Source organism: Drosophila santomea, chromosome 3L (genome assembly GCF_016746245.2).
Source record: "Drosophila santomea strain STO CAGO 1482 chromosome 3L, Prin_Dsan_1.1, whole genome shotgun sequence".
Lineage (NCBI taxonomy): Eukaryota > Metazoa > Arthropoda > Insecta > Diptera > Drosophilidae > Drosophila > Drosophila santomea.
This window is the reverse complement of record NC_053018.2, coordinates 19,417,494-19,432,037: the sequence shown is the minus strand read 5'-3', so window position 1 is coordinate 19,432,037 and position 14,544 is coordinate 19,417,494. Positions and strand designations below refer to the sequence as shown.

General features: G+C 43.0%; 5 protein-coding genes across 8 annotated transcripts; 2 read left to right on the top strand and 3 right to left on the bottom strand.

The window, feature by feature from the left end:
- Positions 1-1,366: 1,366 nt before the first annotated feature.
- On the bottom strand, positions 1,367-3,482 carry LOC120448249 (E3 ubiquitin-protein ligase parkin). 2 transcript variants are annotated; one of them, XM_039630159.1, is made up of 7 exons: positions 3,348-3,482; positions 3,015-3,294; positions 2,763-2,955; positions 2,356-2,701; positions 1,791-2,235; positions 1,641-1,737; positions 1,367-1,570 (listed from the first exon to the last, which is right to left on the bottom strand). In XM_039630159.1, the coding sequence occupies exons 2-7, from the start codon at positions 3,270-3,272 to the stop codon at positions 1,461-1,463; spliced, it is 1,449 nt and encodes a 482-aa protein (XP_039486093.1). In that variant the 5' UTR covers positions 3,273-3,294; positions 3,348-3,482; the 3' UTR covers positions 1,367-1,460. The 2 variants fall into 2 exon arrangements, with proteins under 2 accessions (XP_039486093.1, XP_039486094.1); XM_039630160.1 differs by having other exon boundaries at positions 3,015-3,282; positions 3,348-3,471.
- LOC120448254 (ADP-ribose glycohydrolase OARD1) lies at positions 3,450-4,065 on the top strand. The gene is made up of 3 exons (XM_039630167.2): positions 3,450-3,589; positions 3,684-3,858; positions 3,916-4,065. The coding sequence occupies exons 1-3, from the start codon at positions 3,462-3,464 to the stop codon at positions 4,063-4,065; spliced, it is 453 nt and encodes a 150-aa protein (XP_039486101.1). The 5' UTR covers positions 3,450-3,461.
- On the bottom strand, positions 4,010-9,693 carry LOC120448252 (ADP-ribose glycohydrolase OARD1). Of its 3 annotated transcripts, none has more exons than XM_039630165.1 (3): positions 9,559-9,693; positions 4,368-4,711; positions 4,010-4,249 (listed from the first exon to the last, which is right to left on the bottom strand). In XM_039630165.1, exons 2-3 carry the CDS (start codon positions 4,671-4,673, stop codon positions 4,094-4,096), a joined length of 462 nt encoding a protein of 153 aa, XP_039486099.1. In that variant the 5' UTR covers positions 4,674-4,711; positions 9,559-9,693; the 3' UTR covers positions 4,010-4,093. The 3 variants fall into 3 exon arrangements, with proteins under 3 accessions (XP_039486099.1, XP_039486100.1, XP_039486098.1); XM_039630166.1 differs by having other exon boundaries at positions 9,554-9,674; XM_039630164.2 differs by lacking the exon at positions 9,559-9,693 and having other exon boundaries at positions 4,368-4,781.
- Positions 4,883-9,676, bottom strand: LOC120448251. Its single transcript, XM_039630162.1, has 6 exons — positions 9,559-9,676; positions 7,130-7,234; positions 6,716-7,052; positions 5,875-6,033; positions 5,510-5,812; positions 4,883-5,364 (listed from the first exon to the last, which is right to left on the bottom strand). The coding sequence occupies exons 3-6, from the start codon at positions 7,013-7,015 to the stop codon at positions 5,095-5,097; spliced, it is 1,032 nt and encodes a 343-aa protein (XP_039486096.1). The 5' UTR covers positions 7,016-7,052; positions 7,130-7,234; positions 9,559-9,676; the 3' UTR covers positions 4,883-5,094.
- Positions 9,694-9,822: 129 nt separating the features above from the next.
- Positions 9,823-14,526, top strand: LOC120448250 (uncharacterized oxidoreductase YjmC). The gene is made up of 3 exons (XM_039630161.2): positions 9,823-10,114; positions 12,427-13,376; positions 13,857-14,526. Exons 1-3 carry the CDS (start codon positions 9,901-9,903, stop codon positions 14,013-14,015), a joined length of 1,323 nt encoding a protein of 440 aa, XP_039486095.2. The 5' UTR covers positions 9,823-9,900; the 3' UTR covers positions 14,016-14,526.
- Positions 14,527-14,544: the final 18 nt, after the last annotated feature.

Below are 14,544 nucleotides of genomic sequence, written 5' to 3'. Positions count from 1 at the left end.
GACACAAGCACCACAGCAAGGAGCAGACGGAAAACGGCGAAAAAAAATAGCTAGGAAAAAACAACACACAGAAGCTGCTGCACTGGGAACTTTGTGACCCGATTCGATGGGCAACCTGCCCACATGCGCGAGCGAGCTTTTCCTTTTCATTTTCGCCATTTTCGAGGGCGGAAAATGCGCTGCACTTTGCTCTCCCCCTCTCAATCTCTCTTCGCGGCTCTCTCAGCGCTGGCAGAGTAAAAACTATTCGCTTTGCTTACGAATTAGAGCACAAAACAGAAAGCCAACCAAAACAGAGCGGCAAGCCGAAAGGAATCTAGAACGTGGCGTTACTTCTAAATGGGCGAGAGATTGGCAATTCCCAGAGAGAATTTGAGCCACAGAGAGCCTGAGTGCGGAACACATTTTCCGCCAGAGTCCCGCTTGGGGGTTTCCCACGTTCGCTGTGTGAATGAGGTGAGGTATGTGTTGTGTATAGGCTCGATTTATCGATGTCCGGGCCACGAATTTCCAACAGCGTGCGAAAAACCATAGCACACTTTCCGGCGAACTCGTGGTGCACCACTCTGTGAAGGGATGTTTCCGCTTATGAGTCTCTCGCGAACCTGTGGCATTCGGCCAGCCCAACTTTAGATGACCGATAAGCCGCAAAGCAGACTGATAACCACGGAGGTGAACTTCTCGAAGAGCTGGTGCACTTTCAGGCTGACTAATTGCAATTCTTCCAAAGATTTCCAATTTGAAGCTAGTTATTCAAAGGGAGTTTCTAAAACTAAACAAATTTATCGGACCATATGTATATCTTATTTATGATTGCTTAAAATAAATGGATATGCAGATGTCTTCGACGGCGGTGACACATACCAATTATTATGAAACTGTATTTAAGTAAAATGTTTAATTTTGCATCTTAATAATTGTAAATATGAATATATGTACAATATTGCATAGAAAATAGGAAGGGGCTTGGTTTGACAGGTACATTCTTGAAATAGTGTGTTTTTTCTCTTTCACAAGAAATGGTAGTTAGTGGTTTTAAAATCCTGTAAAAATAATTTTTGAAATGCCTCCACCATCCCCTTATCAATTATTGGGTTTAAATTACGTGACCCTTGTGCCGCTGGCCACCCACTGCGCATCCGCGGCATTCGCTCTCTGGCTCTTTAGCCAAGTGCACGTGTTTGTTGCGGTTTTTGCATGCCTGGCCAAAGAGGAAAGCCCTCAAAATATTTGTGGGCGAGCTTGGAAAAAACGTAAACAATGTTTTGTGCGCACGCAACGAAGGAACAGAGTGGGGTAGGATGTGCTCCGCGTTGGTCCTTGTCAGGGGTGTTTCTGCTATTGATTGCGTAGACGACAAACAGGGTGTTGCTTAAGCAGTCTTTACTATGGTATACAATTTAAAAGTAGTCAACCAACAAAAGAAGCCCGTCGGGCCGACATACGACGATGACGAAGGACTAGCCGAACCAGTGGGCACCCATGCAGTCGCGTGTCCACTCAGTCTGGCAGACCCAGCACCACTCGAATCCGCAGCCAGCGCGTGTGCAGACCATGTGCATACAGCCGCCTGGTAGAGGGTATGAAAATGTTACAAACTGCGTCTTGGGTATGCTTGTCTCGATGCTTGTCCAACTCACCATCTCGCTCCGTAGGGGTTCGGCATTTTGGACAGGGTTTGGTGCTGACTTTGATGGTGACATTGCTGGCCTCCTCCCATCGCGCCTCGGCAGCTCGCTAAAAAAATCACATTGTTATACAATAACTAAGCCGCATAAGAACCAACTCACATTGGGGTCCACGGTGTACTCGCAAGAGTTTTGGGCACTGGCGGCTGTCCCCTCGGGCAAACACTCCCCGATATGGTAGCCCTGCAGGCAATTGCGGCAGAACACGTAGCCACAGCCGTTCTGGCAGGTCACCTTGCGACAATCGGGCTCTACCAAGAGTCCCATGCCGCAGCCTGGCTGGGGACAGAGTACTCCACCTGCCTGTAGGACATACTCCTCGGTGGCGAATCTCTGGTAGCGTTCGTACTCCTCGCGTGTCAGCAGCTTGAAGTGATGGATCTCCTCGATGAACGAGTGCTCGCAGCCTGCGGGACAGGGCAAGGTGTAGCCGAAGTCCGGATGCGGCATAAACTGACGCTCTCCTAACCGGGAACGGCAATAATGGCGGAAGCAGTCGATGCAGGTGACGTGCTGCGATGCGCATGGGAAAACCAAAACGGTATCACTGCGGACGTGAAAGGCTGATTATATCAGAATATATTTAATTGGCAAATACTATAATATTATTATTATTATTGAATTATTATTCCTTAAAGAGATTCAATATTGCTTATTGCATAATTACCTCACATCTGTGCAAGCCAGGCAAGGGACGTTCTTGATGTTATTTTTGATAAGGTTCAAGGGAGCTGCAAAGTCCTTCTCCCCGCCGGAAACATGCTCCGCACACTTGAAGAAGAACTCGGCGAATGGTGGATCGCCAGCCTCGTTGTCCACGCAGGCCACCTCCAGACTTTCGCAATGACCGGGAATTCTACGCGACTTCAAGACATCATCCCAACACTCAGGATCACGATGGACAGTAAATGCCCCGCCCTTGCATAGAGCGCAGCGCACACGAAGTTTTCCGTTACACAGCTTATCACATTGGCTACAATGCACAAAGAAATGCGCCTTGGCACGGACTCGTTCTAAAGAGAATACGTTGGGATAACAAGGGGTTTGGATTCGAAAAAACAAGTTGTGGCCTACCTTCATCGGTTATATTTAAACGCTCTTCGCTTTCAAGCTGCAAGTCCAACAGAGTTTCATTTAGCGGCTTGGAGGCTTCTTCACTCAGCGAAGGTTCCTCCTCCTCCAAAGTGGCCGACTGGATTTTTTGGCGCTGCACGGGCGGTCGCAATCGAATGGCATGCAGAATGCTTTGCTGACCCAAATCACATTGCTACTAAAAGTTCGCAAAAGTTAACTTCATGTAGGAGATACGTCAAAGAAACTTCTTACCTCTATAGTTGTGGCATCACTTAGTTCCTTACCGGCAAAAATGATCTTTAGATCATCCGGCTGAAGTCCCAGTTGTGGGGCCACAAGTTCCTTTACGTTCTTAATATCCCACTGGGGCTCTAGATTAACCGTCAGCGTTTTGCCCGTGTTTGTTTTTACATAAATACTCAGCGTGTGGGTTAGCGTTTTTCCTCCAAATTGCAGCAGCTCCAGCATTTTGCGTACAAAAGAGGCAATAAATTTAAAAATAAAACTCATTTGTTATCAGCTGGTCGGAGGTCTACTTTTAGAGCAGTTTGTGAAGTTCAGTGTTGGAAATCGTGGTTTACTTACGCGCTGCCAAACACCATCTGGCAGCCATTCGCAGGGAGGCGCGGACACGCAGAAAGCGCACAATTGAAAAAAAGTTTTGTGAAAAAGTCGGAAAAATATAAATGTAAGAGTTGAATGGAAATGTCAGGATTAACTTACAGAGAAATCAATGGCGACCTATTTAACTGCCAAAGTGGTTATTCCATGTGCCACTGCGTGGCTGCCGATTTGCGAATGGGCAGAGGAATAGCTGTAAAGTTTCGGTAGGTAATGGTTTAGGGTTTTTCATAAATATTTAAAACATGAACTATGATTTCTTGAAATAATAAGCAATTAAGACGTACACTTTTTTTTTAGCAATAAATTTGGGCAGTTGTTGAATTTGCAGAGACAAAATGTTCAGCCAGGCGGAGTGGCCATCCTTCAGGACCAGCAGCGATATATTTACTATCTGGTCACCAAGAAATCCAGCTGGGGAAAGCCCACCTACGAACTTCTCCAGAGTTCCTTGATCGCCATGCGAAAGCACATGGTATGTAGGTTTTCCTATCATCGTTATAGACTTAAATATACCAAACACCATTCGCAGATCTCCCACCAAGTACCCAAGCTAGCCATGCCCCGCATTGGATGCGGTTTGGATGGCCTGAAGTGGCCCAAAGTTAAGGAAATTATTTGCCAGGTTTTTCAAGGGGACGCTGTGGAACTGGTCGTTTATAATTATGTTGCTAAAAACTAAACAGCACATATGAAACAGAACAATTCCATTATTTTCCCTGTGGCGGCACAAAATTGTAGACAACAATCTCCAGCGGTTCTTGCCCAAAGACGTATTCGAGGACTCCGCTGACCTTTTCCCATTCCAATCCATCAATTCCACAGCCAATTTTTGGAATGGCAAGCTTATCCACGTTGTTTTTGCGCTAATTTATGAACGAGAAAGTATAGGTCTTATTAATATTACTTGTTTAAGAATCATATATATAAAAAAAGAAGGGATAAATCCCATTCAAAAAAGATATGTATCAAGCATGTATTTACCATATGCTCTCGCATCTGCTCCAAAGATGCTTGTACCGATTCATAGGTGGGCTTTCCCCAGCTCTGAGGCTTGGTCACCAGGTAGTAAATGTATCGCTGGTCATCCTTCAGCACCGCCACATCTCCACTGCCCACTTGTTGGGATCGCAGTTCGTCCAACCTTCCGAAGACTTTCTTGAACTGCACGGCAATCCCAGCTCCCATCGCAAGATCGGCGCCCACACAGTGCGCCAAGGAAAAGTTCTTGGGGGCGGAGAACAGATCTCCATCCACCTCACTTAAGGTGTACTGAGGTTTGGATGACATTCCTACGACAAAAGCCCGCCGAAAAGCGCCACGTAGTTCTAGAAGTTTGGGAGAGTACATATTGGGTTAATAAAGGTATTTAGATCTGTCGTTTTTTGGGTAAAAGGCAGCTACTAGATCAATTTTAAATCTCACGATATCTCTAGACAATGTTTAGAAACAGAATTATTTAGAATCATTAAATGTACATATGTATTAAAACTCCAATATTTGGTTAATCACCTCTCGAGGCCATGTTTTATTTATTAATACATTAAATACAGTATAAATACCCACATTTATAAATTTTGTGTGCTATAAAAAGCTCTTAGGTTTAACGTTCTTATAAACTATATAAGTATTTGGTGCATTCGGTGCCACAAGTCCCAAGTAAAACCATTTCGAGTGTCAAACAAAGTTGGCTATATAGTTTGCCGATCCATTAAAAGGGAGTCTTTTCGCGATGAAGCGAATTCCTGGATCCGCTGACGGACCTCGATGGCAAATGGATGGTCTTCATGTGCCGGCAGGTGGGACAAACCACGTTCAACGTGTCCTTAACCATTTGTGGCGGAGTGTAGAAGAAGGCAATGATGTCCACGCTGTCCTCGGCGAAAACCAGATCCAGCAGACTCCGCACACGCAGCCAATCTAAACGGTCGATGCCGCACCCAAGTCTGGGAATGGCCAACTTGGTCACTCCGTGCTCGCGCTGTAAGAGGAAAAGTGAGATGGTATTTGATTTCAGGTAACCAGTACTAATACATTCTGATGACCTCGATAATTATGTTTACCCTTTCTCTTTATTTTAGTAATGCAGATTTGGTATGTTAGTCCTTAAAGATACAATTCCTCACCATATGTTCCCGCATGGCCAGCAACGCGTAGTAGAGAGCTGTGTAAGTGCACTTTTCATGGCTGCGCTCCTTGGTCACCAGGTTGTAGATATATCGACCATCTTGCTCCAGGACTGCCACATTCCCGGTGTGCTTGTGTTGACGCTTCAGTTCATCCATTTGGCCGAATTTGCAGCGGAATTGCAGATTTATGCCCGCGCACATCGCGAAATCCGCACTGACGGAGTGCACCAAGGCGTAGTTCTCCGGCGCACTGAACAGGTTCCCCCTGGCCTCCGTAATCTGACACTTGGGAGCAGCCAGCTGTGGATAATCTGAGTATTAACCCATTGTTCTTTGCTTATAAACCATTATGGATGGCTCACCTCCTTGGACATGTCTTCGTGCTCACAGATGAGTATCTCGATGGGATACTCACTCTGGTAGAAGGTCTGCTGCAGCAGACGCTTCACTTGTTTCCAGTCGAGGCCGTCGTTGCCGCAGCAGATTCGGGGCATAGCCACTTTGGTGATCTCGTGGTTGCGCTGCAGAGACAGTACAGTGAGGATTGCCCAATACACAATTGTCAAAAGCTTGGACTTGGTGACAGAGGCTCTATCATTAAAGAAACTTTCAAACCGTTTCTAAAAAGGGTTTAAGTCCAATTCTGTTCCGAGGGCTAATATATTTCTATTTGACGGACAGACGGACATAGCCAAATTGACTCGCCTAGTGATCCTGAACATATAAAAGGGTCGGAAATATAACACAACATAGCATGAAAAACTTTTTAAGGAATCTAGTCAACGAGTAACGGGTATAAAAACTTTTGTATAAATCTTTTATAAAAATCTTAAGAAACTGACTACTTTCTCCTTGCTCAATTACCATTAAACCCAAAGATAATATTTTACAAAGGAAAATTGCCGTTAAGATGAGAAGACCATTTGCCCGATAGCTTCTGTGTCCCAAAGTCCAAATAAATTAACTGCATGCATATATCTCGAAATTGTTTTTTGACTAACATTTGGTTGACAAAAGACGCGAACTGTTTGAGATACCCACTGTATCTCAATGTACAAATGAATTAACTGTAAATTGACGAGGGCATCGCCAAAGAAACCCGTTTCCAAGCGTACAATTGTATTTACTCTTTGGGGGAAATGTCACTTGTTTACCGGGGAAACCCCCACTCCACCACCCAGACGGCACTCCAAGAGCACTCACCATATGTTCCCGCATGCAGATCAAAGCTGCCTGGACATCGTCATACGTGCTGGCTTCGTAGAGACTCGACTTGGTCACCAGATAGTATATGAATCGGGCATTATGCTCCAGAACGGCACAGTTGCCTCTGGAAACCCTCCTTTGCCGTAGTTCATCCACATCCCCGTAGATCAGGGCGAACTGCCAGGCGAGAGTTCCCCGTTCCGCGGTGAAGGATGACTCCACGGCATGGGCCAAGGAATGGGTCTGCGGTGCGTGGAATATGTCCAGCTTGGACTCCACTATCTTCACATTCGCCATGGCACTCTACACTCTGTATTCAGTATTATATATCCAACTGCAATTAGGCGGAAATTAATCTGATTGCCAGCCGAAACAGAAGCTCTCAATGCCAAAAATTATGTTCGTACTTACGTGCACGCAGCGCTGGAAACTTTCACGTCGAGGTCGAAACTCGCGATAAAAACTTTTTCGGTTTCGGAATGGTTTTGACTCTGTGTTTTGGTTCTGCACAGAAACCTGCACAAAACCAGAATGAAAACAAAGCTATTAACGGATTCTGAACAGTAAGCGGCTAGTTGGTAGCTTGTTTATTTTGGCGATTCGCCGATTTCCCACTCCCGATTCACAATGCCGTAGTGGATTACTAATGAATCGACTGCCTCGGCCGGCGGTCTGCAGCGGAATGCGCCATCGGAGCTCGATGTGGATGTGGGCACGGGATTGTTATGGTTATGGGTGAAGCGACGTGCCGGGCGAAAGCCCAGCGAGAATCTTCGAGCCTCAGTGACAACATTTCGCCCAGAGCCGCCGCCGCAAGGGGTTCAAAAAATTAATGATTGCACAGTGAAAAAACACATTTTCCACTTCATACTCAGTGATTTGAAGTGGAACAAGTTATTATTTTATATGTATGCATGTATATATGATTATTATATTATTGTGTTTCGTGTTTTGTTAGGAAAATTAATTTTACTTTTGTTTGGGCAGTAAATTGCCACGCTTAGATCGATTGGGTTTTTCGAATGGGATCATGTTTTCAGATCTAGAAATACTAAAATATGGTCGAAACTCATTGCATAAAAAGATGTGTTTGAAAGTTTACTTCTAAAGTATCATCATTTTGGACTAAATACAACTTTACAAAGCTAACTTTACAGAATATAACAAACACTAAAACTCCATTTGCTATTAACTTTATAAAAGACAAGCATGCTTTAAAAAACTATTTTTTTAAAAGATGTTCTTTGACTGCATAATTATAAGATATATTCTATAAAACACCAGTTCAAGTAGCCAAAATACAGAAAATCCACTGAAATTTTATATTGGTCACTTGTTATAAAATTTGACTGAACTTTTTGGTTAAAAAACGTCCCCTAGCAGGCATGACAATCCACTGAATCATAACGACGATAGTGTTGATGATTGGCGGCGCTGATGATGACATACATGTGCTAGCAAGTGTGAGTTGATGTTGATACTGTTTTGTTTGTTTGTTTCAGCGACAAGTTGACTTGGCATCGCCCAAAATCGTCAAAGCCGCTGTAACAGCCAATTAAGAACTTGTGCAGGCTTTTGATAGCGTTTTATAGATTAATGACGACGGATCGTTACCGATCGGAGCACCTGTATTTTAATTTGTACCTGAGCGTGGGCCGCTGTCAAAGGTAATCGGCGCCCATGCGCTAAATAGGGATAGTATACCGACTATATTGCATGTATAAATATAAATATGACTTAAATTATTCGTTAATTAAATGGCAGGTGAAATACAAAATACCGACACACCATCATACACACAAACACCGAACAAATAACCATATTAAGTGATAAGTTCTATTCTAAAACAAACAAAACAGGCAGCGGAGCGGCAGCAGCAGCTTTTCTATTTAGCGTGAGGTGAAAACTTTAAATTTTTTTGTCGATTGCTTACTCTCGCATGGAGATGAAAATATTTGCTTTACTAGTTAATAAAGAATAAACTATTACCAACAAATAGAGATGCTTTGAGCATTTATTATAAATAACACGAAAACGTAGCTTTACATTTACATTCTACAACAAATATTTAAATTTACTTAATGAAATGATTCAAATCGCAAACGTCAAAAAAAGAGACCACTTGGAACTCATTTTATAAGTGTTCATAAAGACTGACAAATTTGTAGACGAAAGTAGGCGTCTGGGTTTTAAAGGGCGTTATATTTGTAAAGAAAACTATACAAAAAAGTATTTATATTGCCATGTTTCTATATCATAGAGCATATTCTTTTAAATGGTATAGAAGCTTATGTCTCAATTGGAATGACTTGGCGCCCAGATGCGTGGGTGGTTGTCTCGGCTAATCGCTACTACGTCATCTTAGAATGCCACCCATTATTTTGCAGCTTTTCGCGAAAATAATAAAAAGAAAGGCAGCCAAAACAAATCAATTGCTCATGCTTGAATTTCCTAAATTTTTTTATAAACGCAGTGATTTTTAAGTACTTATTTTAATAGACGTTTCTAGTTAAACATAACACTTTTCATTTATAACTTTTTTACGCATGTCCCGCGGCAGCTTTGAGCGAATTGTTTCATTGAAATTTCGACTTCGCTTTTCCTCCCGATGGGAGGGCACCTTGTGAGGAAAAGCGATAGCTGCGAACGATGCCAGTTCACGGCAGTTCAGCTTGTCGCCTCGAACGATAAAGACGACCGATCCGGAGAGCTATAATATAGCTTTATAACACAAAAGTGGCGCTGTTTGCTGCTGTGGCTGCTGTTGTTGTTGTTGCTTTGTTTGTTGTGCTTATTACGTAAATTGCGTGTTTGTTTGTTAATTGATTTTAATACTTTACGTAGAAGTGAATTTGTTAGTTGACGACCCGCCAGATTTGTTTTCTTCTGGGCAATTAAACTGCGCGCGAGTAAATCTCCCCGAGAAAACACGAGAAGCGTGTGAGTCACTTGAGAATTAGAGAATAACTAAAAAAGTGCAAGCGAAAAAAAGCAAGCACAGCTCAGCTGATTCTGATTGGGACTCTTACTCCTCTCTATCTCTCTCAGCGTTCGTTACGCTACGTAACAAAACGTATCGTAATAAATACTTGCAGTCGCAGATTCTCTCTGTTTTTGTCCCTCTTTCTCTTCTATTCTGTTGTGGTTGGCTTTTTACGGATTACGTTACCTTATTTGCCGACATGACTGCGTTGACATTGCTACGACGATCGGTTAAGGCGGTCAGCTGCGATGCTTACGCCCACGTTCGCGTTACGAATTGGCGGTTTCTGCCACAGCTTCAAAGGCGCCAATTGCAGTTGCACGTAGGTGGGCGACATGCTGCTGCACTTTCGGCCAGCAAAACAACAGCAACATCAGCTGCTGCAGCGCCAAATGGGCATGCTAATGTTGGCGGTAAGTTCAAAAGCTCCATTTATGCAAATAGCGCGTGCACTCGGTAATTTATGATGCGGAGAAGTTCGGAATCATTTAAAATAAACAAAAGAAAACTAGAAAACTAGGTAGAATCGTAGTAGATTATAATTGCACGTCGATGATTAAGTACAAATTTTGAATTTAATTCGTAAATAAACTAATAATTTGAAAGTCATTATAAAGATGTCTGACTAAATTGTAGTTGCCATTATTAAGGCATAGAAAAATAAAATCAAAGAGTCAATCTTTCGACCATACGTTTATTAGTTTCAGCTGAAATGAAATTATTCTTAAATACGTTTGTAACACAAACCTTGTGTTAAAGCTCATGACAACTTTTGTTTCAAATGTTTGTTGTTCTCAGTTTTCATATTTCAGCCGGTTTTTGCAAACATATTCTCAAATTGACTCCCACACGCCTGGGTAACGAATTTCTATATGTATCTTTATAATTAAAACAAATGTTTCTCCTTTGTCAACTCAGCGAATCCCCAAAATAAAAAGGCCAGGCAGACAAGTGGGTATTTTATAATGAAATGGGGGACAGGCCTTTAATTTACGATAAAAACAATAAATAAAATCGAGTGGCACTGGGAATGGAGGCGGGTCTTAGTCTGCTTGCATTTATTACTAATCACAATTTAATAGCCTCATTGAAAGCTTATTAAGAACTCATTCCTCCTTTTTATTGCAGAAAGTGAAGCACAATTTAACAACTGGTTTCACTTCAATTGCCTTTTTATCACCGTAACACTTGCTCCAAAAGAGCAAATCGATCATTTTTCTGCTATTACTCAAAAAAGGTGATAACTAGCGCACCGAATCGGTCATAAAACGTGTTTAACCAAATCGAACACTTGTTGCTCTTCATTATTACCTAATGTACTCGTTTACCCCAGATTGATAAGGTTCTGTTCCCCAAAGCTCTGCGAATGTACGTTGGGCTATGGGCTAGACCTGATATGACAAATGGCCCCTGATCAGGCCAGAAATCCTATTATAACTGGTACAATATTAATTAATTAGCAGATGGGGTGTTGGCTATTTTTGCATTATTTAAAAAGTGAACCAAGTCGTGCTTGATCCATTTGAAGCGAAAATGAGTCAGGTTTGGTTCGGAAACAAAGTTGGTTATTCTCGAGATTGCTGTTGATGTCAGGTTTAAGCAACATACATACATAGATGTTTAGTAGTATAAAAGGGGTCATTGTTATCTTTTTAATTCATTTCAATCTCAACAGACTTTAATGGTTAAAAACCAATGGCGTATAACAACTACTGGCTAATGTAATATTTAGTAAAATATTTTACCTTAGGATTTAAGTTATTTTCCGTATTTTCCATGCATCATTATTTTGTGGCCCATTTAATTTTTTCTGAGTGGTGTGACTGGGTTTTGATAAGATAAAGCTCGTAAACCATCAACTTAATTGGGGCCTTAGCTGCGAGTTTGTATGTGTGCCAAGTGCCCATCTGTCACTCTCACTTTCCTTGTGTAAGGTCAACAAAATTATGGGGATTAAATAGAAATACATCCACCCCCTTCACAACACTCCCCCTTTTCGTAACCCACCAAGTAAATGAACTGAAATTGAAATGCCCTAGACCGTCACTTCTCTTCCAACTTGATCACTTGCCATTCATTTGAACACATCAATTTCTACGTACAGAGATAATTTTCACAAGTTCAAGGTCATTACCAGGCACACACAGATACTCAACCCACACAGCCAAGCGCAAATATCTTGAAATACGCACACACAAATAATAAATAAGCTAGTGAATAAATAATGTGTGTATATAGACAGCGAGCCCCCTATAATAGAAAAAAAACCGAGACGACACCGAAAGAAATAAGTAAAATAAAAATATAAACACGTTACACGCGCTAGACTTTTTTGAGAGATGGCGATTCCACTTCATATATACCTACTATATAAGGCTGAGAAACCCAGTAGAAACCCGACCAAACATAATGCTGATAAGCATATTCGCCCCTAGAATTTCGGGTTTGCCAAAAAGAATAAATAAACAATAGCAGATAGAGCATATATAAATGTATGGAGCCCCTCCATGGGTTGTTTGCCACCGCCGTCTCGTGGTTTTAGTATGGGTGAGAGATTGCCAGAACAATTAGAAGTCCGCTTCGGTCGCCTCAACACTTCGCATTTTGAACACTTTCCGTTCCGTTCGCCTCCAGTCGCTCATACGCCGCGTATCCGAAAGCACACGTTCCGCTCATTGAGACCGGTACAGTTCCAAATTCTAAAGTGAACCCAACCCTTTTGTAGGCTCTTTCATCTCACACCGCACCATGTCCTCTGCTGCTCCGAAACTGGTGGCCGTTGCCGAGTCGCGTCGTTTCATGATCGACTGCTTCAAGGCGGTGAAGGTGCCCCAGGCGCATGCCGAAGCCCAGGCGGATCTCCTGGTGGCCGCGGACCATCGGGGACACTTCAGCCATGGAATGAACCGCCTCGAGATGTACATCAACGATCTGGCCATCAACTCCACGGACGGAGCGGCTGTGCCTAAGATCCTGAAGGAAACCCCGGCCACCGCCTGGGTGGATGGACTGAATGGACTTGGCGCCGTAGTGGGCAACTACTGCATGGATCTGGCCATCAAGAAGGCCAAGACGGTGGGAGTGGGCTGGGTTTGTGCCAAGGGATCGAACCACTATGGCATGGCTGGTTGGTATGCCATCAGGGCCATGGATCAGGGCTTGGTGGGCATGTCCATGACGAATACCTCGCCGCTGATGGCGCCTACACGTGCCAAGGAGGCTGCTCTGGGCACCAATCCCTTGTCCCTGGGTGCTAATGCCACCAACGGTGATAAGTTCCTGCTGGACATGGCCACCACCGCCGTGGCCGTGGGGAAGATCGAGATCCAGCGCAGGAAGGGAGCTCCTCTGCCCGACGGATGGGCTCAGGATCCCAGTGGTGCAGTGACCAACGATGCGGAACTGGGTTTCAGCACCGGGTGCCTGATGCCCTTAGGAGGATCTGAGCTGACCTCCGGCTACAAGGGTTATGGACTTGGTGCCATGGTAGACATTCTGTCGGGCGTCATGGCCGGAGCTAACTACTCCACTCAGGTGCGGAAGTGGACACATGCTGGCGCCGATTCTGCAGCTGATCTCGGCCAGGTATTCATCGCCGTGGATCCCAACTGCTTTGCACCCAACTTCGAGGAGCGCATGACCGATTTCAACTCCCGCCTGCGGGGCGCTACCCCGGTAAGAATATGCCCAAAACAAATAAAAGTATATAGTCGAGTTGCTCGACTATCAGATATCCGTTACTGAGCTAGAGGAAGTGCGCAGTAGAAAGTTGAAAATTTTGTTAGCATAGCGAGAAAGTTCCAAGACATTTTCCTCGGATTGTAGGCGTTAGAGATTGATTTCCGACTGTTACTTAAGTTAATATAAAATAGGTTGAAATATGAGTAAAATTGTCCATTTCCCGGGGGTAAGAGCACTTAATAATCTTATCAAAAATACATTCATATGTACATATGTATATGTGTAAAGAATAGGTACCAGCACTTCCCTCACCATAATCTTAACCTTTAATGCCTGAAATAACGAATGCGAGCAAAATTATAGTTTAATATATTATTCTATAGCATTTCATGAATATCGACTTTTGTTCGTATCGATTTAAAAATTTGCAACAATTTGTTTGTTTATTCCTAATTTCAACATTTCAATTTATAGACCGATCCCAGCAAGCCCGTTTTGCTGGCTGGAGACAAGGAGAAGATTGGAATGGCTGATGTCGATGCCGCCGGCGGCATCCAGTATCTGGAGAATCAGTTGAAGACCTGCGCCAACCTGGCAGAAAAACTGAAGATCAAGCCCCTGAGCTTTGTTTAAGCAAGTGGTGGAATTGGTGGACTTATATTAGGGAGCCAAGCATACCCATAACCATATGTTGTAGACGCTTCTGCATTTTGACGGACCAAAGCACTATGTTACTTTACACTGAGAGAAATATTGATATTTGCAGCAGTTCGATTTGCACTGGTGCTGATTTAATGCTTGTTACATATCTCCTTGTTGCACTTAAAACATATTCTTAGTTCTCTAAAAGTCTGTCGTTACTCTTTTTTTTTTTTAGTTAGCAGACTTTAGGAAACGTTTAAGTCCGAAAGGCTAAAAATCGAATTAACTAAAATCATGAGTTTCGACATTCTTTTGTTGAATTAGTAATATTTACTAGAGTAAAGACTTGCAGTTTGCACATTTAATATAAGTAAAAGGGCCTCTAAATTGATGTTTAAAACAAAAACTGTTGTAAAATATACATATTGCTTCTGCCACTTTGAGATACCCATGCTGTGTTCAGCAATTTTGGAACTATTAAAATTACTCTGACAAACAAAAATTTGTTCGTATAGCGTTT

Bases quoted from the DNA above. Each gene is read 5' to 3' on its own strand.
- LOC120448250 (XM_039630161.2), top strand. From the start codon at position 9,901: ATGACTGCGTTGACATTGCTACGACGATCGGTTAAGGCGGTCAGCTGC. The intron at 10,115-12,426 runs GTAAGTTCAAAA...ACCCTTTTGTAG, and splicing joins TGGGCATGCTAATGTTGGCG to GCTCTTTCATCTCACACCGC. The intron at 13,377-13,856 runs GTAAGAATATGC...TTCAATTTATAG, and splicing joins GCCTGCGGGGCGCTACCCCG to ACCGATCCCAGCAAGCCCGT.
- LOC120448249 (XM_039630159.1), bottom strand. From the start codon at position 3,272: ATGAGTTTTATTTTTAAATTTATTGCCTCTTTTGTACGCAAAATGCTG. The intron at 2,236-2,355 runs GTAATTATGCAA...TCACGTCCGCAG, and splicing joins CTGGCTTGCACAGATGTGAG to TGATACCGTTTTGGTTTTCC. The intron at 1,571-1,640 runs GTGAGTTGGACA...ACCCTCTACCAG, and splicing joins AACCCCTACGGAGCGAGATG to GCGGCTGTATGCACATGGTC.
- LOC120448254 (XM_039630167.2), top strand. From the start codon at position 3,462: ATGGAAATGTCAGGATTAACTTACAGAGAAATCAATGGCGACCTATTT. The intron at 3,590-3,683 runs GTAGGTAATGGT...CTTTTTTTTTAG, and splicing joins GGAATAGCTGTAAAGTTTCG to CAATAAATTTGGGCAGTTGT. The intron at 3,859-3,915 runs GTATGTAGGTTT...CACCATTCGCAG, and splicing joins TCGCCATGCGAAAGCACATG to ATCTCCCACCAAGTACCCAA.
- LOC120448251 (XM_039630162.1), bottom strand. From the start codon at position 7,015: ATGGCGAATGTGAAGATAGTGGAGTCCAAGCTGGACATATTCCACGCA. The intron at 5,813-5,874 runs GTGAGCCATCCA...GATTATCCACAG, and splicing joins ACGAAGACATGTCCAAGGAG to CTGGCTGCTCCCAAGTGTCA. The intron at 5,365-5,509 runs GTGAGGAATTGT...TTCCTCTTACAG, and splicing joins TGGCCATGCGGGAACATATG to CGCGAGCACGGAGTGACCAA.
- LOC120448252 (XM_039630164.2), bottom strand. From the start codon at position 4,733: ATGTACTCTCCCAAACTTCTAGAACTACGTGGCGCTTTTCGGCGGGCT. The intron at 4,250-4,367 runs GTAAATACATGC...TTCATAAATTAG, and splicing joins AGCAGATGCGAGAGCATATG to CGCAAAAACAACGTGGATAA.